This window comes from Bufo gargarizans, chromosome 2, assembly GCF_014858855.1.
Source record: "Bufo gargarizans isolate SCDJY-AF-19 chromosome 2, ASM1485885v1, whole genome shotgun sequence".
In the NCBI taxonomy this organism is placed as follows: domain Eukaryota; kingdom Metazoa; phylum Chordata; class Amphibia; order Anura; family Bufonidae; genus Bufo; species Bufo gargarizans.
Window position 1 is genome coordinate 103,553,165 of NC_058081.1, and position 27,368 is coordinate 103,580,532.

At 46.8% G+C, this 27,368-nt stretch overlaps 2 protein-coding genes across 2 annotated transcripts in view; one reads left to right on the plus strand and one right to left on the minus strand.

Annotated features, from left to right (window-relative positions):
* The window catches only part of SPG11 (SPG11 vesicle trafficking associated, spatacsin), a 59,203-nt gene extending 59,066 nt beyond the window's left edge, over nucleotides 1–137 (minus strand). Inside the window, 1 exon segment of the mRNA XM_044279342.1 lies at nucleotides 1–137. The gene's annotated coding sequence lies outside the window, so the exon portion shown is untranslated.
* On the plus strand, nucleotides 121–26,698 carry CIAO2A (cytosolic iron-sulfur assembly component 2A). Its single transcript, XM_044279343.1, has 5 exons — nucleotides 121–270; nucleotides 2,722–2,886; nucleotides 21,205–21,254; nucleotides 22,902–22,947; nucleotides 26,311–26,698. The coding sequence occupies exons 1-5, from the start codon at nucleotides 180–182 to the stop codon at nucleotides 26,406–26,408; spliced, it is 450 nt and encodes a 149-aa protein (XP_044135278.1). The 5' UTR covers nucleotides 121–179; the 3' UTR covers nucleotides 26,409–26,698.
* The last annotated feature ends 670 nt before the right edge of the window (nucleotides 26,699–27,368 follow it).

Here is a 27,368-nt window from a genome sequence, read left to right on the forward strand (position 1 = left end):
CTTCTATCACTCAACATTCTCCACTTTCTTCTTATTTACAGTGGTTCCTGATATGCCCCGGGCACCGCCATCTTCCCTGCAGATCACGTGACGGAACAGGTCAGGCGGAACGGTGACGTCACCAGCCGCTAGTGGTTGGGTAACAGGCGGCGTGACGTCACCGGGCGGGCGGAGTTGGTATGGAGTTGCTGTCCGGGTTGCTGTCAGCTCTCCGCGGGGGATCCAAGGGACGTACCCGGGTCATGGAGGAGCGCGCCCTGGAAGTGTATGGTAACCGGCCGCTGCCCCCTGCTGTGCTGTGTGTGTACGAGGGGGTCATGCTACAGTCACGTGACCTGTGTGTGTGTGTGTCAGTGTGTGTGTCAGTGTGTGTGTCAGTGTGTGTGTCAGTCATGTCCACTTCTGCTAATTCTCATATACCCTGTAGATGTGGGGAAACTACCACTCCCAATCTACCTGCAGGGCATGCTGGGAGTTGTAGTTTCACTGTAACAAGAGTCATGCAGATGACAGAGCATATGGGTTTATGTGTGGCTGTTGGGGTATGTTCACACTGAGGACTTGCTTTGGTGAATGAGCAGACTCCTTCTGCGACCTTGCGAGGGGTCGGCGCGGTAACTGCGCCAAGAATGAACCTGTATATTCTTGGCGCGGTCTTAAACGAACCTCCGTGCAGCCTCCTACTGAAGACAATGACAGGGGGTATCTGTGCAGATCCAGGACCAAATCCATGCTGAAACCTTTCACCAAAATCCTCCTTGACCTAAGGGTCCATTCACATGACTGTATTTTCGGTACTACGCATTCGATCCACATTTTTCAAAGGGGCCGCAAAAGATGTCCTAAACTTGTCCGTTTTGCATACAAGAAATAGACAGTTCTAACAAAGTGCGGGATGTGCTGATCCGCTAAATGCAAAACAGATACGGTTGTGTGAATGTCCCCTTAGGGTCAGAAGTTCTAAAAGTGTGAAGGGTGTTCTCGGTAAATACTGGAACCGATGCTGTGATCTGCCCAGTACATGCCCCCTGCCAGGTAATACAAGGAGTAGCAGGCACAGAAAACCTACTGGATCCGGGCAGCACTGCTGGTAAGGCTACTTTTACAATAGCGGCACGGACCTCCGGCACGCTGTTCCGTCGGGTTAACAGCCTGTTGGATCCGTCCTGCCGCTAGTGACCATGTGCCCCCGGACTGCCGCTCCGTCCCCATTGACTATAATTGGGGCGGAGTTCCAGTGGAGGCACAGCAGGGCACGGCGAGAGGCTGCTGGAATAAAACTACGACATGTCCGACATTTATTCCAGCAGCCTCTCGCTGCGCCTCCTCCGAAACTCTGCCCGCCCCCAGTATAGTCAATGGGGACGGAGCGGCAGTCCGGGGGCACGCGGTCACTAGCGGCAGGACGGATCCAACAGGCTGTTCAACCTACGGAACAGCCTGCCGGAGGTCCGTGCCACTAGTGTGAAAGTAGCCTAAGTATGGTTATGAGACTGGATCTGACCCAGACACAAGCTGAACCTTAAATCACAGCTAATACCTAGAAGGAGCTGTCACCGACTTGTCAGGTTTTGGAACACAATCCCCATGAAATAATAACAATGGAGTAACTTACAACTCTTGATTCTTCCACTCCTCTTTTATTCCCCCTGGAAATATATGAATACATTGTCAGCTGTGGGTTATCATTCCCCTAGTCAATAGCTTGGCCCTCTGTACAGTCGGATACTATCAGCACTGTGTCCAACTGTATGAAAGACAACCAGTTGACAAGGGGAATGGTAACACCCAGTTCTAATCTTATTTATACATGTCCGGGAGGAATAACAGAGGAACGTAAGAATGCAGAATGATCAGAATTGTTATTTCAGGGGGAATACATATTTACTAAAATAGGAAAGGAGACAGGTACTGTTTAAAGGAGTTCTCCGTGATCTTGATATTGATGTCCTCTCCTCAGGATAGGTCATCAATATCTGATTGGTGGGGGTCCAACTCCCGGTACCCCCGCCGATCAGCTGTTCTAAGAGCCTGCTCCATGAGTGCTAAGGCCTAGTCACAGCGCAGTACCATTCAAGTGAATGGGGCTGAGCGACCATACCAAACACAGCCACTATACAATGGATGGCGCTGTACTTGGTAAGCTGCGAGGAGGCCGCGACGCTCTCCAGAACTTCACCCCTGCTGATTTCATATTGAGGATCTTATATTGATGACCTGTCCTGAGGATAGGCCATCAATATAGAAATCCCGGGGAACCCCTTTAGTATTTGGTACTACTCCATCTAATAAGAGTCCATTCACACGTCCGTAAGTGTTTTGCAGATCCGTAAAACAATGACACCAGCCATGTGCACATGGCCGGCACTATAATAGAAAATGCCTATTCTTGTCCGCTATTGCTGACAAGAATAGGACATGTTTTTTTTTGTTTTTTTTTTGCGGAGCCGCGGACCGGAAGTGCGGATGCGGACAGCACACATCTTTTCCAGCCCTGTTGAAAATGAATGGTTCCGCATAATTGTGGAGCGGATCCGGACCATTCATACGGATGTCTGAATGGAGCCTAATGAAATGCTATAGGTATCTGCTTCATGGCCTCCAGACCCAGATGTCGCGATCTGTAGCTGCCTGCTGGGCCGCACATGTGCATGGTCCATCCGTACATGTTGTAGGTGGTTGTTATGGTGTCTTGTTATAAAAACGGTGTTCTTCCCTCAGATGTAATCCGGAGTATTCGGGATCCGGAGAAGCCGAGCACATTAGAAGACCTGGAGGTTGTGTCCGAGAGCTGTGTGACTGTAGAGGAGCTGGATGAGGAATGCTTCCTGGTGATCATCAGGTTCACACCCACCGTCCCTCACTGCTCCCTGGCCACGCTTATCGGTAAGAAAAAAACTATGTGGATTCTGCCGATCCTGTCATATCTGTGATATGTCTAGGGGTGGACACAGACAGCAGTGGGGACCTGTGCAAGAGCAGTACATAGGCCCTGTGCTCTCAAATATCTCCACATAGGAAACACAGAGTCCGTCATGTCACAGTAATTGTGAGCTATGAAATTCATAGCAATCTGTTAGTAGGAAGGCGGTTGGGCCCCGTCCATACATGCCCCCTGTACACAAATGGTGAGCCCCCCACATACAGTTGAAACCAAAAGTTTACATACAGTATATAAAAAGACACATATGCATGTTTTTCTCAATATCTGACATGTAATCAGAATAAACCTTTCCTGTTTTTGGTCAATTAGGAGAACCATAATTATTATTATTTGCCAAATGCAAGAATAATGAGAGAGAGAATGTTTTAAGGCATTTTTATTACTTTCTGCAAAATCAAAAGTTTACATACATTTTATTAATATTTGGTACTATTGCCCTTAAACTGTATGACTTGGGTCAAACGTTTTGGATATCCTTCCACAACCTTCTCACAATAGTTGGTCGGAATTTGGGCCTATTCCTCCTGACAAAACTGGTGTAACCGAGCCATGATTGTTGGTTGCCTTGCTCACACCTACCTTTTCAGCTTTGCCCATACATTTTCAATAGGATTGGTATCAGGGCTTTGTGATGGCCACTCCAAAACATTGACTTTGTTATCCTTAAGCCACTTTGTAACCAGTTTGGCAGTATGCCTCGGGTCATTGTCCATTTGGAAGACCCATTTCCGCCCAAGCTTTAACTTCCTGGCTGATGTCTTGAGATGTTGCTTCAGTATTTCCACATCATGTTCTTTCCTCATGATGCCATCTATTTTGTGAAGTGCACCAGACCCTCCTGCAGCAAAACAACCCCGCAACATGATGCTGCCATCCCCATGTTTCACAGTTGGGATGGTGTTCTTAGGCATTCAAGCTTCTCCCTTTTTCCTCCAAACGTAACGATGGTCATTATGGCCAAAAAGTAAAATTTTCCCTTCACCTACGACAGCACAATGAGAGAGAGGCTCCGCCCCCACAGACAGGAAACCTGAAGTACAAAAAGGCGGAGGTTCTACTTCCGCCTCAGTATGGTTTCCTGTCTCTGGAGGGAAGCCTGAAGTTTTCTGTGGCTTCTCCCTTGAGTGCCCCGATTATCTGCGGTCCTGCTCTGGAGATGGCGGCATGTTATGCGCCGATGGGCGCGCAGAGGCACAATAGCCGGTGTGGAGGGCTTGGAAGTGCTATGGGGCATGCATGCTTTGTGGCGTTGCTGCACACCTTTAGGCATTCAGTTACAAGGCCCAGGGGAGGAGCAGTAGCTTCCGGAAGCCTGAGTGGCTTAACAGGAAGCGGAAGACGTCCCTGAGTGAGTCCTGGAACGCAAGCGCAAGATGTGTGCGGCACGCTCAGTGATGACGTCAGGGAAGGCGCTTAAAGGGCGCACAACCCGAATGTAGCTGCCAGCGGGTCATATGGGAATGAACATATGAGATATCCCCTGGCGGGTTTCCTGTCTACATCCCGGATTAGGAGTATTGAAACCTGTGGCAAGCTACTATGGAGGAAGACAAGAAGGACATACCTGATGATCCTACCTCCAGCTCCGGTACCTGAAGGGAGGTGAGTATATTACAGGGTAAACCTAAGAAAGTCTTATCTAAAAAGAAGAATAAGGAGTGTGCCCTATGTAGATGCCCTTTATCTTATGAATATATGAAGAAGTTATGTAAGATTTGCATCAACGGAGGAATCGCCATCCTTTTATAAGAACCTTCATACGTTAGTCAGGTCTGAGGTCAGCTCCTCTTTGAAAAAATCTGTAGGTCCGAAGGAGCAGAGATCCAAGAGAAGTCAGCAGATAGAGTTGGTGGATTCCTCTGATTCAGGACAGGAGCAGGTTTTTTCAGTGGAAGATCCGGGTTCTGATGGATCATCTTTTTCTTCTGGGGAAGAGGAAAAAGAGATTGGAAAGACCTTTTTTCCGGTAGAAGATATTGACCGATTTTTAAAAGCAATAAAATCGACCATGGGAATTGAAGATTCAAAAGAGCCGAAATCTGTGCAGGATATGATGTTTGAAATTAGGCATCAGAGATGTTTTTCGGTCCATAAGAATATAGCGTCTTTAATTAAGGGAGAGTGGAATAATCCCAGTAAGAGGGTGTATATTTCTAAAAATATAAAAAGAAAATACCCCTTTTCTGAAACAGATTGTGCCCCTTGGAACAAAGCTCCTAAAATAGATGTAGCTGTTTCTAAAGTAACTAAGCGGTCATGTCTCCCCTTTAAACCCCTTTGAAGATATGGGCTCCCTTAAGGACCCCTTAGGCAAAAAAAGCAGATGGGTTTTTAAAGGGTGCCTGGGAGGCTTCTACATCCTCCTTTAGACCCTCTATAGCAGGCATCCTCAAACTGCGGCCCTCCAGTTGTTCCAAAACTACAACTCCCAGCATGCCCGAACAGCCTACAGGTATCAGCCTACAGCAGGGCATTGTGGGAGTTGTAGTTTTACAACAGCTGGAGGGCCGCAGTTTGAGGATGCCAGCTCTATAGCATCCACTTGTACAGCCCGCTCCTTAATTGTCTGGCTTTCTGAAGTAGAAGACCAGATAAAGATTAGATGTCCTAGGGAAGAAATTCTGACAGGGCTGCCCACTATAAGGAAAGCGACTGACTTCTTAGCGGATGCTTCTTTAGATTGTATGAGGCTTGCTGCTAGGTCTTCAGCTCCCGCTAACTCTGCCAGTAGGGCTTTGTGGCTGAAGGGTTGGAATGGAGACCTTCTTTCCAAGAAAAGGTTGTGCGCTGTCCCTTGTGAAGGGGAATATCTCTTTGGTCCCGCTTTAGATGAGCTTTTAGAAAAGGCTGCTAATAAGAAAAGGAAATTCAGAGTTACCCTACTAGGGGAAGATTTGACCGTTCCTTTCGAGGTAATAGAGAAGGAGACAAAAAAGACAAGGATTCCAAATTTAGGTCACAAGAGAGTTTCTTTTCTTTGGCCAGTCCTTTTGGTGATAAGAAAAAATCAGGAGACCAACAATGATGCCAGGATTCCTGTAGGAGGAAGGTTAACCAGTTTTCTTCCGGCGTGGCAAGAAATTTGAAACAGTTCATGGATTTTGGATACCATAGGCCTCCTCCTGCAAGGTTTGTAGTCACAAAGATTGCTGTAGAAAGAAACAGTTCTATAGTGGTGGAATTGTTAAAAAAAAAAAGAGGTCTTGATTCCAGTTCCAGGGGGACAGGAGGGAGAAGGGCTTTATTCCCCCCTCTTTCTGGTGAAAAAAAAACAGACTGTACCTTCAGAACAATTATAAATTTAAAAAAGCTAAATGGATTCTTACTCTTAAAGGGAACCTGTCACCCAAAAATCGCCTATTAAGCCGTTTACAGTACCTTATAGTGCTGTATAGTCGTTTCCTGATGCACTTTTTGTTAGTTTTGCAGCATGTATGCTCAGTCAGAAATCGATGTTATATTCAGCTGCTGCCCCGTGCTTCAAGTCAGGCTTGAAGTCACGGGGGCAGCGGCCTCGGCGTCTTACATGGCCCTCTCCCCGCCCCCTGCCTCTGTGACTGACAGCCGAAATCCGATTCCGGGACCGCGCTCAACGGCCGCATGCGCAGTAAAGGGCGGCAGGAGCGCGGTCCCGGCTGCCGCGCGTACTACGCGCCGTCTTACTTTCGCCGCACTGCGCATGCGCCCGACATCCTGTATCAAACGCGCCCGCGCCCGGCATCTGGGCGCGGGCGCGTTTGATACAGGATGTCGGGCGCATGCGCAGTGCGGCGAAAGTAAGACGGCGCGTAGTACGCGCGGCAGCCGGGACCGCGCTCCTGCCGCCCTTTACTGCGCATGCGGCCGTTGAGCGCGGTCCCGGAATCGGATTTCGGCTGTCAGTCACAGAGGCAGGGGGCGGGGAGAGGGCCATGTAAGACGCCGAGGCCGCTGCCCCCGTGACTTCAAGCCTGACTTGAAGCACGGGGCAGCAGCTGAATATAACATCGATTTCTGACTGAGCATACATGCTGCAAAACTAACAAAAAGTGCATCAGGAAACGACTATACAGCACTATAAGGTACTGTAAACAGCTTAATAGGCGATTTTTGGGTGACAGGTTCCCTTTAAAAAGATTCAGGATGGAGACCGTAAAATCGGCAATAAACCTGCTTTATCTAGGGTGGCCACTGGCTTCAACCTAGAAAGCCGGATCGGCCCAAACCACACCCACAACGCCCCAAACCACTCCCACATGACCCAAACCACGCCCCCAACCACAAAGCCACGCCCCCAGGCCAGTGAAGCCACTCCCCCACCATCGGCTGGAAAAACACGGGGGGGAGAGGGAAGAACTTTGTGAATGGAAGGTGAGCGGGGGCAGCCGGGGTGCTTCTCTTCCCCTCAGTCATCCACAGGGAGCCATATCTGCTGCTCTAGTGACTGACTAGGGGTGAGAGAAGCCTCGGTCAGTTGCTGCAGCTTACGCTCAGACAGCACAATGCTGCTGTCTGAGACGTGAGCTACTGAAAAGGAGGGCATCCCTGTGTCCGTCCAGGCACTGCGCCGGACGGAGGACAGGGAGCCTGAAAACCGGATTGTCCGGCCTAAAACCGGACGTCTGGCCACCCTAGCTCTATCCCAACTGTTTAATGGCAGTACTGGACTTAAAAGATGCCTACTTTCATGTCCCTATTCATCAGGACTATTAAAAGTATCTCTGAGTAGCGGTGGAGCTAGAGGGAGTTTTAAGACATCTACAATTTCGGGCCGTTCCCTTTGGGCTCTCAATGGCACCAAGAGTATTTACAAAGGTGATCTCGGAAATGGCAGCACATATCAGAGAGAAAGATATTCTCTTTATTCCTTATCTGGACGACTTTCTGATTAGGGTTGTTTCAGGTATCGAATTTTCTATTGCGCAGTCTAGTATCAGAGAACATGGAGCGAGCTGCTCTGTGTGCTCCGTGTTCTCCTCAGCAGCACAGGGGAGAAGGAAGCAGTCTCTCCTCCCTGTGCCGCTGCCACCAATGAGGAGAGAGGGGCAGACGCACTGCGCCACCAATGAAAGTAAACGTTTAATGCAAATCCAGGAGGCGGGTGCTGGAGGTGAGCTACCTCTCCTGCTCCTCACCATCAGCGCTCTCTCTCTTCTTCCTGGTTCTCGGCTGTCAGCTGTGAAGGCTACGCACAGTGAGGTCACATGGTGCGCAGCCCTTTACAGCAGACAGCCGAGCGGAGGACCAGGAAGCGGCGAGTACAGATTATTCACCACTTTCCGGTCCTCCGGTACTAATGAAACGCTTCCAAAATGGAAGCACTTCATTAGTATTCGCCCCATAAGACCCAGGGGCGAAAAATACGGGGTATTTAAAAAAAATTAAAAGTTACATTTTTCTGCCCTCCATCTCTGCGCCCTAAGGCAGCCGCTTGATCTGCCTTATTATAGCACCGGCCCTGTTGACAGCTTGGGAAGGGGGGAAAATCCCTTAGAAACAAGCTTAGTCATTCCAGATAATACCCTAGAGCAGGCATGCTCAACCTGCAGCTCTCCAGCTGTTGTAAAACTACAACTCCCACAATGCCCTGCTGTAGGCTGATAGCTGTAGGCTGTTCGGGCATGCTGGGAGTTGTAGTTTTGCAACAGCTGGAGGGCCGCAGGTTGAGCATACCTGCCCTAGAGGATCTAAGGTGGTGGTTGACAGAAGACAATCTATCCCAGGGGGCTCCCTGGACAAGGAAGGATATTTTATGTCTAACTACTGATGCAAGCCCTTAGGGTTGGGGGGCTCATATTCCAGATCTTTCAGTTCAAGACTTATGGAGGGGCAGTCAGAAGTCTGCCTCCTCAAATATGAAAGAACTTATGGCAGGGAAGTTTGCAATATTGAAAACTCTCCCGTTAATCTCAAACAGGCATCTCAGAATCATGTCGGACAACAGTACGGTAGTCTCTTATATAAGCAAACAGGTACCAGGAGCAGAAGTCTGATGTTCATGACTAGAGAGATTCTTCATTTAGCAGAAGAGAATTGTAGCTCAATTTCAGCGATTTCACATCAATGGCTCGGAAAATATCCAAACAGATTTTTGAAGTCGTCATTTAATTTCCCAGGGAGTGTGGAGGCTAAGCCAGGAAATTTTCAATAGAATTGCAGACAGTTGGGGGACTCCTTCAATAGATCTTTTTGCTACTAGTCAAAACAAGAAAGTAGAGAAAAGAAATTCCTTTTCTCCAGAGGGATCCCCCTGTGGTTTTGATGCCTTCTTTCAGAGTTGGAATTTTCCTCTGGGGTATGCCTCCCTCCCTTTCCCTTAATTCCCAGGGTATTGCAGAAGATAGGTATGCTTTGCAGTATAGTGGCTCACCCCTCTTGTCACCGGGGTGACGGTGCTCTGCCAAAAGTGATTTACCTAATCGCTTAACTTTGAATATTGAAAATATATATTTGTGCAAATTGTAAAAATAAAGTCTTGGTAGAATTCGAATAAAAATTGAATAAAAAAATTGAATAAAAGTCAAGTGAGGATTCCTTGCTGGTGGAAATTAATTAAGAAACAATGTGATCAGAAACAATATAATGTTAAGATCCATATAGTACGCCAATGGTGAGTCCCGTATTTTTGTATATATGATCGTTATTGCACTTGTAGTTATTCTTGTATAAAGGTATTTAACATCTTCCAGATATGCTATACATGTAGCGATGAAGTATCACGATCGGCGTAACTGTCACATACGTGACACAGAGGGAGGGAAAGAGGGAGGCCCTGCCCTAGTGAGAGGGAAGGTGGTGACCCCTGACTCACCTTGCGACTGGCGCCTGGCTGCCCTGTCGTCCCTAGACGGGTTCCTCACCCGTACGCCGATCACGTGCCTAAAACCCTGGCTTTCCCTAGGATGAGCCCTAGATGGTGAACAGGGCGGTGGGAACACTAGTCCGCACCACTAGCTCTAAAGGAAAACACCAAGGGGAGGACAGACAATACAAACTAAACATATAATCCCAGGAGGGCAACAACAGGAGACAACAAAAGCTCAACAGGGATCCGGAGGGAAGCACTCTGGAACAACAACCAGATTCTCAGCTCCAGTGGGTCAGCATAGATGTCCAGGCAGGAAGCTCTATAACTGGCAACAAGAGAAGTGTGAGAGGAGAATATAAGGAGTTTGGGAGTGGCAGACAAGAAACAGCTGAGGAGGAGAAGCTACGGATCCCTGAGTGAGACAAAAAGGATAGCAAGGCAAACACAGAAAACAAACACTAAGAAACACCGTGATCTTTAGACATAGAGCGCGCAGCCACCCGCTGCGACTTCCTGACCCCGGGTATAACGGAGTCAGACGTGGCTCTTGACACCCTCGTGACAGTACCCCCCCTTTCACGAGGGGCCTCCGGACACTCAGGACCAGGTCTCTCCGGATGAGAGACATGGAAAGCCTGAATCAACCTGTTGGCGTTTACCTCTGACGCTGAAACCCACATTCTTTCCTCGGGACCGTAACCCCTCCAATGCACCAGATACTGAAGAGAGCGGCGGACCCGACGAGAATCAACAATTCTGGATATTTGAAACTCCAGATTACCATCCACAACAACAGGAGGAGGTGGCAGCGGTGATGGTTCTAGAGGTGGAACATACTTCTTGAGCAGCGACTTATGGAAGACGTTATGGATCTTAAAAGTCTGAGGTAGCTCCAGGCGAAAAGCCACAGGGTTAATGACGGCTACAATTTTATAAGGACCAATGAACCTAGGACCCAGTTTCCAAGAGGGAACCTTCAACTTAATATTCCTAGTAGACAACCACACATAGTCATTCACTCCTAGGTCCGGACCTGGTGACCGTTTCTTATCGGCCATGCATTTGTATTTACCACTCATATTTTTCAAGTTAGCTTGCACCTTCTGCCATACCGATGAAAGAGATGAAGAAAACCGTTCCTCTTCGGGAACCCCAGAAGACCCCCCCTCTTTGAAAGTACAAAATTGGGGATGAAAACCGTATGCACCAAGAAATGGTGACTTGCCAGTGGATTCCTGACGGCGATTATTTATGGCAAACTCGGCTAACGGTAAATATGATGACCACACCTCTTGGTTTTCAGACGCAAAACACCTTAAATATGTTTCTAGGTTTTGGTTGGTACGCTCAGTCTGTCCATTCGACTGAGGATGGAAAGCTGAGGAAAAGGATAAGTGTACCCCTAAACGGGTACAAAAAGCTTTCCAAAACTTAGAAATAAACTGGGTTCCCCGATCCGAAACCACATCGGAAGGGACCCCGTGAAGCTTCACGATTTCACTGATAAACACCTGAGCAAGAGTCTTAGCATTAGGAAGTGCGGGTAGCGCAATAAAGTGTACCATTTTGCTAAACCTGTCTACTACTACCAAGATAACTGTTTTACCCTCAGACAAAGGTAAGTCAGTGATGAAATCCATTGATAGATGTGTCCATGGTCTATTGGGGATGAAAAGTGGCAATAAAGACCCTGCTGGACGTGTATGAGAGACTTTCGCGCGTGCACAAGTAGAACAAGTAGACACGAAATCTATTACATCCTGACGCAACCTTGGCCACCAAAAACGACGAGACAATAGCTCCAAGGTTGCTTTACTACCCGGGTGCCCAGCAAGTGCCGAATTATGATGTTCCTTCAATAACTCAAGACGCAGGTTTAACGGTACAAACAATTTCTCTGAGGGGCAAGAGGCCGGGGCGTCCCCCTGGGCCTCTAACACCTTTCCCTCTAGAACAGAGTGTACAGCAGAGACAACCACTCCTCTTTGTAAAATAGGTACCGGATCACTAACATTACCTCCTCCAGGGAAACTACGAGACAATGCGTCTGCCTTGGTATTTTTTGCCCCAGGACGATAGGTGATTACAAAGTTAAATCTGGTAAAGAATAGCGACCACCTAGCTTGTCTAGGGGTGAGACGCTTAGCCGATTCTAGGTACAGAAGGTTTTTGTGATCCGTAATTACCGTGACGGGGTGGATTGCTCCCTCTAAGAAGTGACGCCACTCTTCAAACGCCAGTTTAATCGCCAACAGTTCCCTATTTCCAATATCATAGTTCTTTTCTGCTGCAGATAATTTTTTGGAAAAGAAAGCGCAAGGACGCCATTTGCCAGGAGACGGACCCTGAGACAATACAGCCCCCACTCCCACCTCCGACGCATCAACTTCAACAATAAAAGGCTGGGAGACATCAGGTTGAATTAGGACAGGTGCCGAGGTAAATCTCTCTTTTAGAGAGGAAAATGCAATTTTAGCGGCGTCAGACCATTTAGAAAAATCAGTCCCCTTCCTAGTCATGTCAGTAAGGGGTTTAACGATCACTGAATAATTTTTAATAAACTTTCTGTAGAAATTTGCGAAACCCAAAAACCGTTGTAGAGCTTTAAGGTTCTCAGGAAGATCCCAATCTAAAATTGCCTGGACCTTCCCAGGATCCATACGGAAACCTGAAGCAGATAATAGATATCCCAGGAATTGTATTTCCTGAACGGCGAAGACACATTTTTCAATTTTCGCATATAATTTATTCGTCCGTAGGACCTGCAGTACTTGCCTGACATGTACTTCATGTGTTTTCAGATCAGCCGAATAAATTAAGATATCATCTAGGTATATGACTACAAACCTGCCGATGAGATGACTAAAAATATCATTAACGAAATGTTGGAAGACAGCAGGGGCATTGGTCAGACCGAAAGGCATGACTAAATTTTCGTAATGCCCCTCAGGGGTGTTAAAAGCTGTCTTCCACTCATCCCCTTCCTTGATACGAATCAGATTGTAGGCCCCCCTAAGATCAAGTTTGGAGAACCACCTAGCACCCGCAATCTGATTAAAAAGGTCAGGAATGAGAGGAAGAGGGTATGGGTCTCGGACGGTTATCCGGTTTAACTCACGGAAATCTAGGCAAGGACGCAGGCCCCCATCTTTCTTTTTAACAAAGAAAATCCCTGCAGCCACGGGTGAAGAAGAGGGTCTGATGTGTCCCTTGGCCAGACTCTCGGAGATATAATCTTTCATGGCTTGTCTCTCAGGACCCGAAAGATTATACAACCTGGACTTGGGTAATTTTGCACCGGGAATCAGGTTAACCGGGCAATCATAAGGACGATGAGGTGGTAGCTTCTGACAACCCTTTTCAGAAAAAACGTCCTCAAAGTCCGAAATAAATGTAGGTAGGGAAGCTATGGAGGCGATTAAGCAATTGTTATTTAAGCAATTCTCTCTGCAATGCTCACTCCACTCCAATATCTCCCTGGCCTGCCAATCCACCACTGGATTGTGCGCTACCAACCAGGGAAGACCCAATACCACAGGAGAGGGAAGGCCCTCCAGAACGTAACATGAAAGACGCTCCTTATGGTGGTCCCCTACCCGAAGATGTAAGTTATGGACAACGTGAGTGAGGTTTCTCTGAGACAGAGGAGCAGAGTCAATAGCGAATATGGGAATGGGTCTCTGCAGCGTACAGAGAGACAAACCCATAGTGCGGGCAAAATGGGCATCTATCAAATTTACCCCTGCACCACTGTCTAGAAAAAAAGAAATAGACTCCGTCTTAACACCAAAAACAATAACCGCTGGCAACACAAATTGAGATGTTCGTATGGAGGAAACGTATACCCCCCGGCTGACATCCTCCGCACAGCCTGGGGTTAGTAGTTTTCCGACGGTATTTTGTTTTTGGGAAAGGAGGGACAGACATTAATGAAATGACCCTTCCCCCCACAGAAAAAACAAGCCCCCCACCTACGGCGAACCTCAGGAGGACGGACCTGACGAGAAGTTCCTCCTAGCTGCATAGGCTCATCCAAGTCAGTGCAGACTAACTGCTGCTTGGGAGAGGTTACCGATTGCTCAGGAATTTTCGATCTCTCCCTAAGACGTCTATCTATCCTGATAGAGAGGGACATAACAGCATCAAGGGAAAGGGGGGTCTCATACAGCGCCAGCGCATCCTTAACCCTTTCAGATAACCCAGAGCAGAACTGACTCCTGAGAGCCGGGTCGTTCCACTGAGTATCCGTAGCCCACCTGCGGAACTCTGAGCAATATTCCTCTGCTGGCCGATCTCCCTGTAGGAGTCTCCGTAACTTCGACTCAGCCAGGGCGACACGGTCAGGGTCATCATATATGAGACCCAAAGCCCCAAAAAATCCCTCCACTGACCGGAGAGCCTGGGAACCAGGGGGTAACGAGAACGCCCAGGATTGCGGGTCCCCCTGAAGCAGGGAAATAACAATCCCCACCCGCTGTTCTTCATTACCTGAGGAGTAAGGGCGCAGCTTAAAATATAATTTGCAGGCCTCACGGAACAACACAAATTTGTCCCTTCCCCCAGAGAATCTGTCAGGAAAAACAACCTTGGGTTCTGTAACAACCTGGTTACCCATAGCTACCGCTGGGCTTGCGGTCTGCTGCATTTGCTGCTGCTGTTGGAGGACAGACGCCTTCAATCCTGCCACCTCCAAAGACAGGCCTTGTAGCTGTTTTGCCAAAGCAGCAATAGGATCCATATTGGATTCTAAGTAGAGAAAAAAAAAATTATATATATATATTTTTTTTTCCTCAAAAAAAATAAGGGCCAGTTATAATATCACGATCGGCGTAACTGTCACATACGTGACACAGAGGGAGGGAAAGAGGGAGGCCCTGCCCTAGTGAGAGGGAAGGTGGTGACCCCTGACTCCCCTTGCGACTGGCGCCTGGCTGCCCTGTCGTCCCTAGACGGGTTCCTCACCCGTACGCCGATCACGTGCCTAAAACCCTGGCTTTCCCTAGGATGAGCCCTAGATGGTGAACAGGGCGGTGGGAACACTAGTCCGCACCACTAGCTCTAAAGGAAAACACCAAGGGGAGGACAGACAATACAAACTAAACATATAATCCCAGGAGGGCAACAACAGGAGACAACAAAAGCTCAACAGGGATCCGGAGGGAAGCACTCTGGAACAACAACCAGATTCTCAGCTCCAGTGGGTCAGCATAGATGTCCAGGCAGGAAGCTCTATAACTGGCAACAAGAGAAGTGTGAGAGGAGAATATAAGGAGTTTGGGAGTGGCAGACAAGAAACAGCTGAGGAGGAGAAGCTACGGATCCCTGAGTGAGACAAAAAGGATAGCAAGGCAAACACAGAAAACAAACACTAAGAAACACTGTGATCTTTAGACATAGAGCGCGCAGCCACCCGCTGCGACTTCCTGACCCCGGGTATAACGGAGTCAGACGTGGCTCTTGACACCCTCGTGACATGAAGACTGTGTCTTTTAATTCAATGGTATAGCAGAGTGGATTAATCGAGAGGTATGGGACCTCTCGATAAACCCTTCGAATTATACGATTTTACTTGCAGATGATATTTATATATTCGATTGTCTCTACTTACTGAAAGACTTTGGTGTTGCTTACTGCAGGGGCGTCCCACCTGCAGTACAGCTACTCACCAAACCTAGGGCTGCTTTTTCCTCTGTCTCTTTTCTTTCGTAGTACTTTTTAGTTGCGCTCGAATGTCGGCGTCCCACGTGGTGGTCTGTAATCACGTGATTTTGACTGCAAGTGTAGACTGAAGACAAATGAGGATATTCTTTTCGAATTTAACTTTTTCGGATGTGCACTTTTGGATTCTGCAGGATATATGTTCAGTAGTTCGGTTTCCTTAGCCCGCCAGACGCGTTTCAAGGTGACCTCACCTCTTCATCAGTGGCATTGAATGGAAACTCAAACTACTTACTCTTTATATAGTGTCGATGGTTGCATCGAAAACCTGGTTATTCAGAGTATTATAAACTCTGGTAGGGAATCTTGCATGTCATTTTTCTTATACAAGCCAGGCTTGAGAAAGGCTCAGTTTTGGAGGCGAAACGTTGCACCCTATGGTTGAATGAAGAATAACCTCACCTTCATCTGACCGGAGTGCCGTCCTTTTTCTGGATTTATTAATTGGGGTAAGAAGTCGATTCCCCTGGAACGTGCACCCATTTTTTCCCATTGTAGTCAGAGCCGCCATTTTTCATATATATATATATATATATATATATATATATTGCAGAAGATAAGGGAGGATCGTGCTCTGGTGATTTTGATAGCTCCATTCTGGCCCAGGAGGACATGGTTTACTTGGCTAAGGAAAATGTCGGTGACAGATCCGTGGGTCCTTTCAGATGTCAATGACCTTCTGTCTCAAGGGCCAATTTTTAATCCGCAGATAAGAGCCTCCCTCTGACTGCATGGAATTTGAGAGGTTCCTGCTTGCCCAAAGAGGGTTCTCCTCAGACTTAATTAATACCCTCTTGAAATGTAGGAAGAAAGTTACGATTTCTATTTATGCCAGAATCTGGAGGAAATTCCTTAGTTTTGCTGATCTAGATTTTAGGGACATTCCCACACAGGCTCCAATTTTTCACATATTTGAATTCCTTCAGAGAGGCACACAGTTAGGATTATCTCCTAGCTGAAGGTCCAGGTTTCGGCACTCCCGGCTCAATTTAATGAAAATATATCATGAGATCCATGGGTATCTAGGTTTTTTAGGTCCATCTCCCGGTCTTCCCTGCATTTTTCACCCAGGGTAGCTCCCTTTGAGCCTATTGAAGAGATTTCGGTCAGGTTCTTATCCTTTAAGCTATGCCTCTTAGTGGCTCTAACATCGGGCCGTAGGATTAGTGAACTTCACTGTATTTCCATAAATCCTCCTTATACTACCATATTAGAGGATAGGGTGATCATTCAGACGGATCCAGCTTTCCTTCCTAAGGTAGCTTCCAGGTTTCACAGGTCTCAGACGATTGTACTTCCAACTTTGTATGAGTCACCATCTTCTGAGAGGGAAGAATCCTACCATTGTCTTGATGTTAGAAGGTGTCCGATTCAGTATTTGTCCAAGACTAAAGACTGGAGGAAGTCTTCCTCGATGTTTGTTGTTTTTCAGGGGAAAAGAAAAGGCCAGGCGGCATCAAAGAATACTTTGGCCAGATGGATTACATCGGTAGTGTCATTGGCTTATTCTTCATCAGGGAAGTCTCCCCCTGAAGACCTTAGGGCTCACTTTACTAGGGCTATATCCACCTCTGAAAGGGCTGCTGTATCTATTGAGGATATCTGTAAAGCGACTGTGTGGTCTTCTCAGACTACCTTTTTCAAACATTACTGTTTACAGTTAGACTCGTCTTCTGACCTAACCTTTGCTACTAAGGTGCTTTCGGCTATCAACCCACCCTAAGTGTCTCCTTGGTTTTCACTCTTGTGGTGCTGTCGTGGGTAAAAGGGAAAAATGAAGATTACTCTTACCGGTAATTGGATTTTCCTGAACCCACGACAGCACCCTTATTTCCCATCCCTGTTATGTTGCTGGTTGGTACACGTGTTGGGTGTTGCAAAAAAAAAAAAAAAAGTAGTTACAATAAGTTTGGGGCAGAGTTTCCTCTCATCTTTGGAAAGAAATACTGAGGTGGTAGGAGAGCGTCCGCCTTTTTGTACTTCAGGTTTCCTGTCTGTGGGGGAGGAGCCTCTCTCTCTCGTGGCGCTGTCGTGGGTTCAGTAAAATCCCATTACCGGTAAGAGTAATCGTTCGTCAGACCACAGGACATGTCTCCAAAAATGTAGGTCTTTGTTCCTGTGTGCATTTGCAAACAATCATCTGGCTTTTGGAGTAATGGCTTCTTCCTGGCAGAGTGGCCTTTCAGCCCATGTTGATACAGCACTCGCTTCACTGTGGATATTGACACAATCTTACCAGCTTCCGCCATCATCTTCTCAATGTCTTTTGCTTTTGTTCTTGGGTTGATATCCACATTTCGGACCAAAGCACGTTCATCTCCAGGACACAGAACCCGTCTCCTTCCTGAGCGGTATGATGGCTGGACATTGCCATCTTGTTTGTACTTGCGTATAATTGTTTGTACAAATGAATGAGGCACCTTCAGGTATCTTGAAATTGCACCCAAGGTTGAGCCAGACTTGTGCAAGTCCACAATTTTCTTCCGGATATCTTGGCTGATTTCTTTAGGCTTTCACATGATGCTACACAAAGAAGCAGTGTGTTTCAGGTGTGCATTTAAATACATCCACAGGTGTGTCTCTAATTAACTCAGATGTTGCCAACAAACCTAACAGAAGCTTCCTAACACATTACATCATCACATGCCCTTTTTTTCTTTTCCAATTGTATTGAAATCTTTTTTTTACAATGAGATTCTATGTCTGACATATGTAAGTGTATAGACATACCTGTGACATATATTTATCAGTACACGTCAAGTGTGTGAGCCGAGTGGTGTGACCAGTGCCTTACTGCCGCTTCTGGTAGTCTACCTGGCTATAAAGCAAAGTGTATAAGTAGTTCAGATCCTCCTGAGAAAGCAATCCTGAGATCTTGGGAAACCTAAAGGTAACAGGAGCCATCAGTCCTACCTAAGTTTGAGGATAGTCCATCAAAAATAAAATCATGTAATACTCCTTTAGTATCGATTCCATGGTTACTAATACTTCCTATTTCATGACTCACGACTTCATGTACAGTGATCCCCCAAGATACAATGGCCTCAGGATACAATATTGTCAACAGACAATGGTCTTTTCTGACCCATCGTAAGTTGAAACTAGACTCAACATACAATGTCTCAGACTCAGATCCAACCAATCAAGGACACTTCTCTGGTAAGATAGCTGGATTAGTTGCTAGTTAGCAGCTATTCCTGACTGTTATATGTAAGGACTTGTTTTATCTGTCTTAGCTATCTGCTTTATTTTTCTAAAATCTTTATTTTCTCTTATCTTGGATGGCATTTCGAGGCTTTGGAACCAATTACTCAACTACAATGGTTTTAACATTCATGGTCGTCCTGGAACCAATTAATATTGCAACTTGAGGGACCACTGTATATTCTTTATATATAAGTACTATTGTTTGTACTATATACACCAATCAGCCATAACATTAAAACGGAATATAGTGCAGGTCCACCACATTCATCCAAAACAGGTCTGACCCATTGAGGCATGAACATCACAAAGACACCTGAAAGTGGCCTATGGTATCAGGCACCAAGGTGTTAGCTGCAGATCGTTTAAGTTGCAAGGTGGGGCCTCCATTGAGATCTTGGAAGTTTGGAGGCCGAGTCAACACATTGAACTCTTTGTCATGTTTCTCAAACCATTCCTAAGCAATTTTTGCATTATGGTAGTGGTATTATCTGACTGAAAGAGACCACTGCCTTTAGGGAAAACTGCTGCCATGAAGGGGGGTATTTGGTCTGTACAATATTAAGTTATTAGGTGGTACATGACAGTGTAACATTGACATGAATGCCAGGACCCAAGATTTCCCAGTAGAACATTGCCCAGAACATCATACTGCCTTGCTGGCTTCTCTAACCTTTGTGCATCCTCCTTTCCAGCCAAGTCACATTCGCCCAACTGTCCACATGATGTTGAAATAAAATGTGCCGTCAGACTAGCCACCTACTTCCATGGCCCAGTTGATGCTCATGTGTCCATTGTAGGCATTTTCAACAGGTGCCAGCGTAGGCACTCTGACCAGTCTGAGGCCGTACTGCCCTATATCAGACACCCTGTAATCATAGTCAGTAGTAAACCTTTCAGCAATATGTGCTACAGTAGTTCTTCTGCGGGATTGCACCATGCAGGCTAGCCCTCAACTTCCCATGACTTTTGGGGCTCATGACCCTGTCACCAGTTCTCCAGTTCTCCTCCCTTGGGTTTGCATTTTAGTAGGTACTAACCTCAGCCTATAAGGAATACCCCACAACACCTACCAATTTGGAGATGTTCTGACCCAGTCATGTAGCAATCGCAATTTATCCCTTGTCATTGTCAATCAGTTCCTCACACGTTATTACTGCTTCTGGAACAAGAGCTGACTGTTCTCTTGCTGCCTAATGTATCCCATTCATCACAGATGTCATTATCACGAGGTAAGCAATGCTATACACGTCGCCTGTAAAATAAGGGGAACAAAAAGCCACCCACCTCTTGAAAGCAGCTTCTAGCACTGAGGGTCCCGTCCCCGGTGGACTGGAAGTGTGACGTCCCGTCTGTGATCACGAGCACAGCTGCACACATTTAGTGGCCTCAGCCTTGATGTGCACATGACCACTGAGCTTCTGTGGGCACATGCCACTAAGTGCTCAGGCCAGGGAATGACTGCAGCCATGCTCTTGATTATGGATGGGACGTCAGGTGAGGGGCTTTTTTTTCTCTTTATTTTACACACCTTCCTAGAGGAAATTAATGCGCTTTTCTGAGATTTTGATACTGATGTCCTATCTTCAGGAAAGGTCATTAGTATGTGATCGATGTGGTTCTGACACCCTGGACCCACACCGATCAGCTGTTTGAGAAGGCAGCAGCGCTCCTGTGAGCGCCGCGGCCTTCTCCGTGCTTACCAAGCACAGCGCTGTACATTGTATAGCGGCTGTGCTTCGCATTGCGCTCAGCCCCATTCACTTCACAGCCACATACAATGTACGCCGCTGTGCTTGGTAAGCTCAGAGATGGACGCAGCGCTCACAGGACTTCTTAAACAGCTCATCAGCCACGGTCCGATATGTCGGATCGCCACCAATCAGATACTGATGACCTACCCTGAGTATTGGTAATCTTTTTTTAAATCTCAGATAAACGCCTTTAATTTTGGTGTGAGGGGTTGTCCCATTTCACACATTGGTGGCATATCACTAGGATGTTAGAGGTGGGAACCTATCTCTAGAATGGGGTCCCCAAAGCGAAGGAGAGCACATCACTCGTACATGGTGCTCTCTGTTCACTTCTATGGGAGTTCCGAAAATAGAGCAACAAGCATGTGCAGCTATATCCAGAACTCCCATAGAAGAGAACCGAGAGTGCACCATACGTGCAGCGCCACCTCTTCATTCACCTCTATGGTTGTTCCAATAATAGCCAAGATGGCGCTCTGCTATTTTCAGCGAAGTGAATGGAGGGTGGTTGTGCATGCGCGCCTTAGGTGCCCGCTCTAGAGATCAGGTGCGGATCTCGGAGGTGGCATAGCCTAACAATTACAGCAAACTTTAAATTGAGACTTGGCACTATAAAAGCCAAGAGAACATCTGCAGGTGCATGTGCCATGAGTGTCACGTTAACCAGTGCTTCATCTGTATTTGCACCACTTACGATACATGTGCTGCTATATGCCTTGTGTACAATGTACAGATGTAGACCCGGCTTCTCATCTATTACTAAATAACGGGAATATTGTGTGTATTCTAACATACAGGTCTTTGCTTAAGAGTCAAGCTGCAGAGGTGTTTATCCTTCAAGCACAAGGTAAGAAATTTGTCTGCTACCTCCATACTGGACACTTAGAAGGATATTGACTTCTTAATAGTAGGAAGGGGTAATGCGCTATTGATCAGTATGGCCACAGGGAGCTCCATCTCCTGCCACCTGTACCCCCTGTGATAAATCCTCTTAAATTAATTGGGTATTTGTCAGAGTACCATACAGAGCAGTGTAAAAGACAACAGGCCTTAAAGGGGTATTCCCAATGTATAGTGGAATGCTAGCCTATGCCATATATTATGATCGGCAGGGCTAGGCCTCAGAACAAGGGATACGTGTCAATGTGAAATTTCTAAATGATGTCTGTAGAAAGATTGGGGGACGTTCAGCAACCCCTTGAAGTTGTAAAGTTTGGTGCACAAAATTGAAAACAATTAAAATTTGTATACCGCTCACCACTTTTCCAAAAAGTGTGCAGTGCGGGGCCTAGGCATAGCCAGCCCAGCACATTTATTAGGCCCCATTCAAACGACTGTAGGGCTGTCGTGCCTGTGTTGCGGACGGCAGGTCCGCAAAACACAGGCACAGGCAGCGAGAACTCTGCAGATCATGGACCCATTGACTTGAACGGCAAAAGACATTACATGTCCTCTCTTTCGTGGGCTTCTGTGTCCATGCCTCCACTCCAAAAATATAGTGTCCTGTCCTATCTTCTGCTATGCCTTGCGGATCGTCGACCTATTCAGTTCAATGGGTCTACATCATAATGCGCAAGTTCACATGGCCGGTTCCTGTGTTTTGCGGACACTAGGCTTGTGGTCCGCAACACGGGCGCGGCGACCCTATGGTCGTGGGAATGGGCCTTATAATCTATGCTGGGAAACCAGCATAGCTTATGTATGAAATCTACACCAGCTCCCTTTTTGGTATAGATTTCTGTTCCGATGCATGAACCTGCACAGATTTACCTAAATTTTTAAGATGTGCGTCTTTAATAATTGTCACATTTGACCCCAGCTGGGGGGATAAATGAAGACCAGTGTGTAAAACGCTGGTCTTAATGAATGTTCCCCATTATAGTCTACCATCAGTCTGGTGCTTATACAGAGATGAGAGGCATTACATAGTCACTACCGGGTGAGGGTATGTTATCCCATATACTATTACATTCCTCGGTTTAGTAAAGGATCCGGTCATACCCCATTTAAACTTTCAATTACTCGCGGTCTCAAAAAACGTGGATCACAATAAAAACTGCTTACGAAATGGCTGCAATTTCACCAGTTTTCCACCAGATGGCAGTGTATTCTCATAATGTAATGGAAATTCCAGTTGGCACACATGCCATCCCTGCAGCAAGCACTTTTAACCACTTAAATGCTGATGGATTAAGCACATTGCAAGACTAGAAGAATAAATTGCAAATCCTGACTTCGCACCCCCACCGTTCTGGCATCATAGTTGGGACCTCAGGGATATCTGGCAAGTTGTCAGCATTCCTAACTCTTCCAGATGCTATGGTAAAGTCCTGACCTGCCGTTTTACAGTGGTTTTTGTAGGAATCTAGTGTCACGTAATCCATTTGCAAACAATGTCGTACATTGTGCCAGAGCTATACCTGCCATCATGTTCTGCTTCCTTGATCCCACACTCTCCTGCAGTGGGTGAGTTCATGTCCTTCTTCTATTTCAGCTGGAGATTTATATTTCCGAAGGGACGCACTCAACGGAGGAGGATAGTAAGTTCATGTTTCTTTTGCCAGTGAAGTTCGGATATGAGCTTAGGAGAAGGGGGGCTCTGTACTGAGGGGGGGCTGTACACCGTGTATATAGGTTACTTTTCCCCATAGTTTTCTATCAGCTATATATGGTTCCTGAATACTGGAGTTTAAAGTCTAGTTAAAGAAAAAAAAAGTTGGCCTAATGCTGATTTATTGATCTATTTGCTCTAATACAGAGTTCAAGGTGCTTTATGTAGAAAGGTAGAAAACACAATCCTAACAACCCATTCACACTGCAGTAATAGGAAAAAATTCATGACTGAGCACGAAGCAACCTGCTTACCAGTAGAGATGTTATCTTCTGCTTCATCTGCACATGTGAAAGAGGACGGCTCTACAGAGCGCACAATGCTGGGGAGCAACTGATCAGCAACATCTTCCAGAATGTAGTAAAGTGGGTATAAGAATGCACAGAGCCATGTACTAGACAAAACCACAGCCGGTTTATATGTCTGTGTGCCTTGTTTAACATGCCTGTCTTGTACAAGCCATGCAGGCAAAAAGTGCAGCAAGTTGTGGTAAGTGCATGTGCAGTTTTGCCGCACACCACTCTACCACCCCTAAAAAACAATGAATTGCTGCATCCGACGGAAGCTCAGCCCAGCGCAAACAATTCAACCAAAGCTCCTCAACCCCACGCCCCCCCCCCCCCCCCATGTACTAATCATACAGGCCTTGTAAAGTATGCCAAAATTTGGCCCATCTAGTGTTAGAAAAACCCACCGCACCAAGTTCTCCAAGGGGTCGTGGCTTCACTAGAAATGATTGTGGCCCGAGATGCAACCGACAACTTTTATAAAGTTAGAGAAAAGTCCCTGCAGTAGATTTATTATCCAGCTTCAGCCACTGTTATAAATCTTAGCGTACCTTTAGACTGTGTAAGTTAACGCTATCTAGAGATTAGTATATGTGGCCTGCCCGCTACATTGTTACTGAACCAGACTTAAAACTCCATGTGGATCTAAGTCCAGAACTGAGCACAGAGAGAGATCTGAGTAATGAAACTCTAATTCTAAGGGCTGATTCACACCATGGTGCTTGGTCCGGGAAACACAGTCCATGTGTCGGCCGCACCTCTCGGTCCAACTGCGGCTCCCCTTACCAAAATTGACTCCATCCTAGTGATTTATGATACAGTCAGTTCCTGTCTGATCTAGGGTTGGACGATATCAAAAATATTCAGACGATAACGATATTAAAAAAGTTATCGCGATAACGATATATATCGCGATAAATGCCCATTTAAAAGAAAAAAAAACACAAGGCGTTATACTGTATGGGGACAGCCACAGGGAGACGTTACACTGTATGGGGGCAGCCACAAGGAGACGTTACACTGTATGGGGGCAGCCACAAGGAGACGTTACACTGTATGGGGGCAGCCACAGGGAGACGTTACACTGTATGGGGGCAGCCACAGGGAGACGTTACACTGTATGGGGGCAGCCACAGGGAGACGTTACACTGTATGGGGGCAGCCACAGGGAGACGTTACACTGTATGGGGGCAGCCACAGGGAGACGTTATACTGTATGGGGGCAGCCACAGGGAGACGTTACACTGTATGGGGGCAGCCACAGGGAGACGTTGTTACACTGTATGGGGGCAGCCACAGGTAGACGTCGTTACACTGTATGGGGGCAGCCACAGGGAGATGTCGTTACACTGTATGGGGGGCCACAAGGAGGCGTTACACTGTATGGGGGGCCACAAGGAGGCGTTACACTGTATGGGGGGCCACAAGGAGGCGTTACACTGTATGGGGGGCCACAAGGAGGCGTTACACTGTATGGGGGGCCACAAGGAGGCGTTACACTGTATGGGGGGCCACAAGGAGGCGTTACACTGTATGGGGGGCCACAAGGAGGCGTTACACTGTATGGGGGGCCACAAGGAGGCGTTACACTGTATGGGGGGCCACAAGGAGGCGTTACACTGTATGGGGGGCCACAAGGAGGCGCTACACTGTATGGGGGGCCACAAGGAGGCGTTACACTGTATGGGGGGCCACAAGGAGGCGTTACACTGTATGGGGGGCCACAAGGAGGCGTTACACTGTATGGGGGGCCACAAGGAGCGTTATAATAAGGTCTTATGGGAGCGAGGAGGAGGGAGAGTCAGGGCGGCCGCTGCAGGAAGTAGTAGGTTTATAATTTCGTCATCAGACAGAGCACACACTAGTGAGACAGCCGCAGAAAAAGTCTCTCCAGAGACACCAGTACTCGCACAGGGGATCGCCAGTTCGCCACACACAGAGCCGGCACTGGTGTATGACGACGTCAGATGGTGGGTGGAGACTTGACTAAGGGAGGCGGAGCAAGAAGGAGGCAGGCCAGGAGCGAGAGGAAGTAATTACCCAGCGCTGTGCAAGGTGCAGGGGCGGGCGGACGCACGTTTAGAAGAGGTCAGTGATGTCAGAAAATACCGCGGTATTTAGGAAACGGCGATATCGCCATATCGCAGTTTTTTTAATACCGCGGTATATCGTGATACCGGTATATCGCCCAACCCTAGTCTGATCGCGGGTCTGTCATGACATGATAATGTGAGTACAGTACAAGAGAGCCGCAATCAGATAGGAACTGACTGTATCATAAATCACTACGGTGCAGTCAGTTCGGGTCTGGGAGATGCAGCCTATATACGGACCAGGTTTCCCTGAACGTGTGAATCATCCTTAATAATAAAATAGGACCATATTCTGGTCATGTGAAACCACCTTTAAGGAGCCATTGCTTCCATTCTCACAGCAGGACCTGTCGCACACGGCAGATATTTTTCAGACATTTCTGTGACTGTCTTATTTATCCGAATGAGGTTTTCCGAAATCCATGTGCTTGTGCCGAATACAAACCCGTTCAGATGACATTTGTCACAAATTTTTGCAAAAAAAACTGCCACGTGTGAATATACTCAAAGATGTCATCAAAAATTGAGCTTCCTTGCTTGATCACACTGACCATTGAGCATGTGAACAATCGTGGCCCAGTGATTGCGTTGATGATCACATGATGCATCATGTGACTGCTGTGTCCATAACGTATCCTGCTTGCGCAGACATTCATAAGGGCCATGCAAGCACTAGCTTATGTATACGAGGTCATCTATTCTGTCATGTAGTCATGTAACCCCCAGGTCCATCTCTCCTCCACAGTGTACATTTGCTCCCTCATCCCGCATGGCATATTATAGATTGGGCGGAGAACACACAATTTTCGGAGACTTCTGATGACATGACTTTTAATGTTAGGGCCTATACCATTTATATTTAGAAAGTGGACCTCTTTAACTTTACACCTTTCCTCATATTTTATCCAAAAGTTAATAAACAGATAAACGATAAGGAACGAGTGTCTGCAGCCATGGAGAACCCAAATCTACGAGAGATAGTGGAGCAGTGCGTTACAGAACCGGATTAGTTGGAGGTGCGCACATTGTGGGGTATATGAAGATCTGAAACAGGGGACACGGAAAATGCCATCCCTTCATGGAGACGATACCACTGGATGTGCAATATCTGGGCTATACTAATTGATTTGCTCACTCATGGAGTGCTGGCTCTGGGATGTCATGTTCTCATGGATTGCTGAAGCCACCATACATGGACTAGTATATGGTGTGCCTACCTAATAAAGCGGGAAGGATGTCAGGAGAGCTAATTATGTTATTAAACTGTGCGGACAGAAGTCCTGAATAAATCTGTTTTACATGAGTGTGTCTTATTGACGGAGCCAGTCATCACATATATGAACACATCACTTTTCAGTGCGGTCTTACAACCACCAGTTTGCTCAACCTTCTAGAGGACAGGAGCTGTGTATTCAGCAAGTGACCTGTGCAATGACCCGTAAGAAACTCTGACACTTGTCAGTGGGGTTCTGACCTCTGGCCACAATATTAGTTTACAATGGTGGGGGTGAGATGGGTTGGTTTGAGGTTGAGAATCTGTAAATCAACTAAAGTAGGTCAGTTTCCATTTTTGTTGGTTCATGGTCCAAGCAGGAGATCACTGTGGGAACAGAATGTTGTAGCTTGCAGTGGATTAGAGCACCTGTACACAAGGTTGTTATATGAGATGTGACATATGATCCAAGGTTTATTATTGTCATGGGATTCTTACAAAATAACATGGGACAATATTTTGGGGAAACATCTACTCTGCACTTTAAGGGTGACTGCACACAGGTGCAGGTTAGCGTGCAGAAGATCTGCAAAGTGGACACAAGATTTATTCAATCTCATTCACTTTACTTGTACAGGACTATGTTGTGGTTTACCCGCACTGATAAACCTGTAACCCGTACTCACAGCATCATATTGGGCTAGACCTAAGAGAATTATCCTGATGGTCCTCTGGTTTTCATCCTTTAACCCGCTTT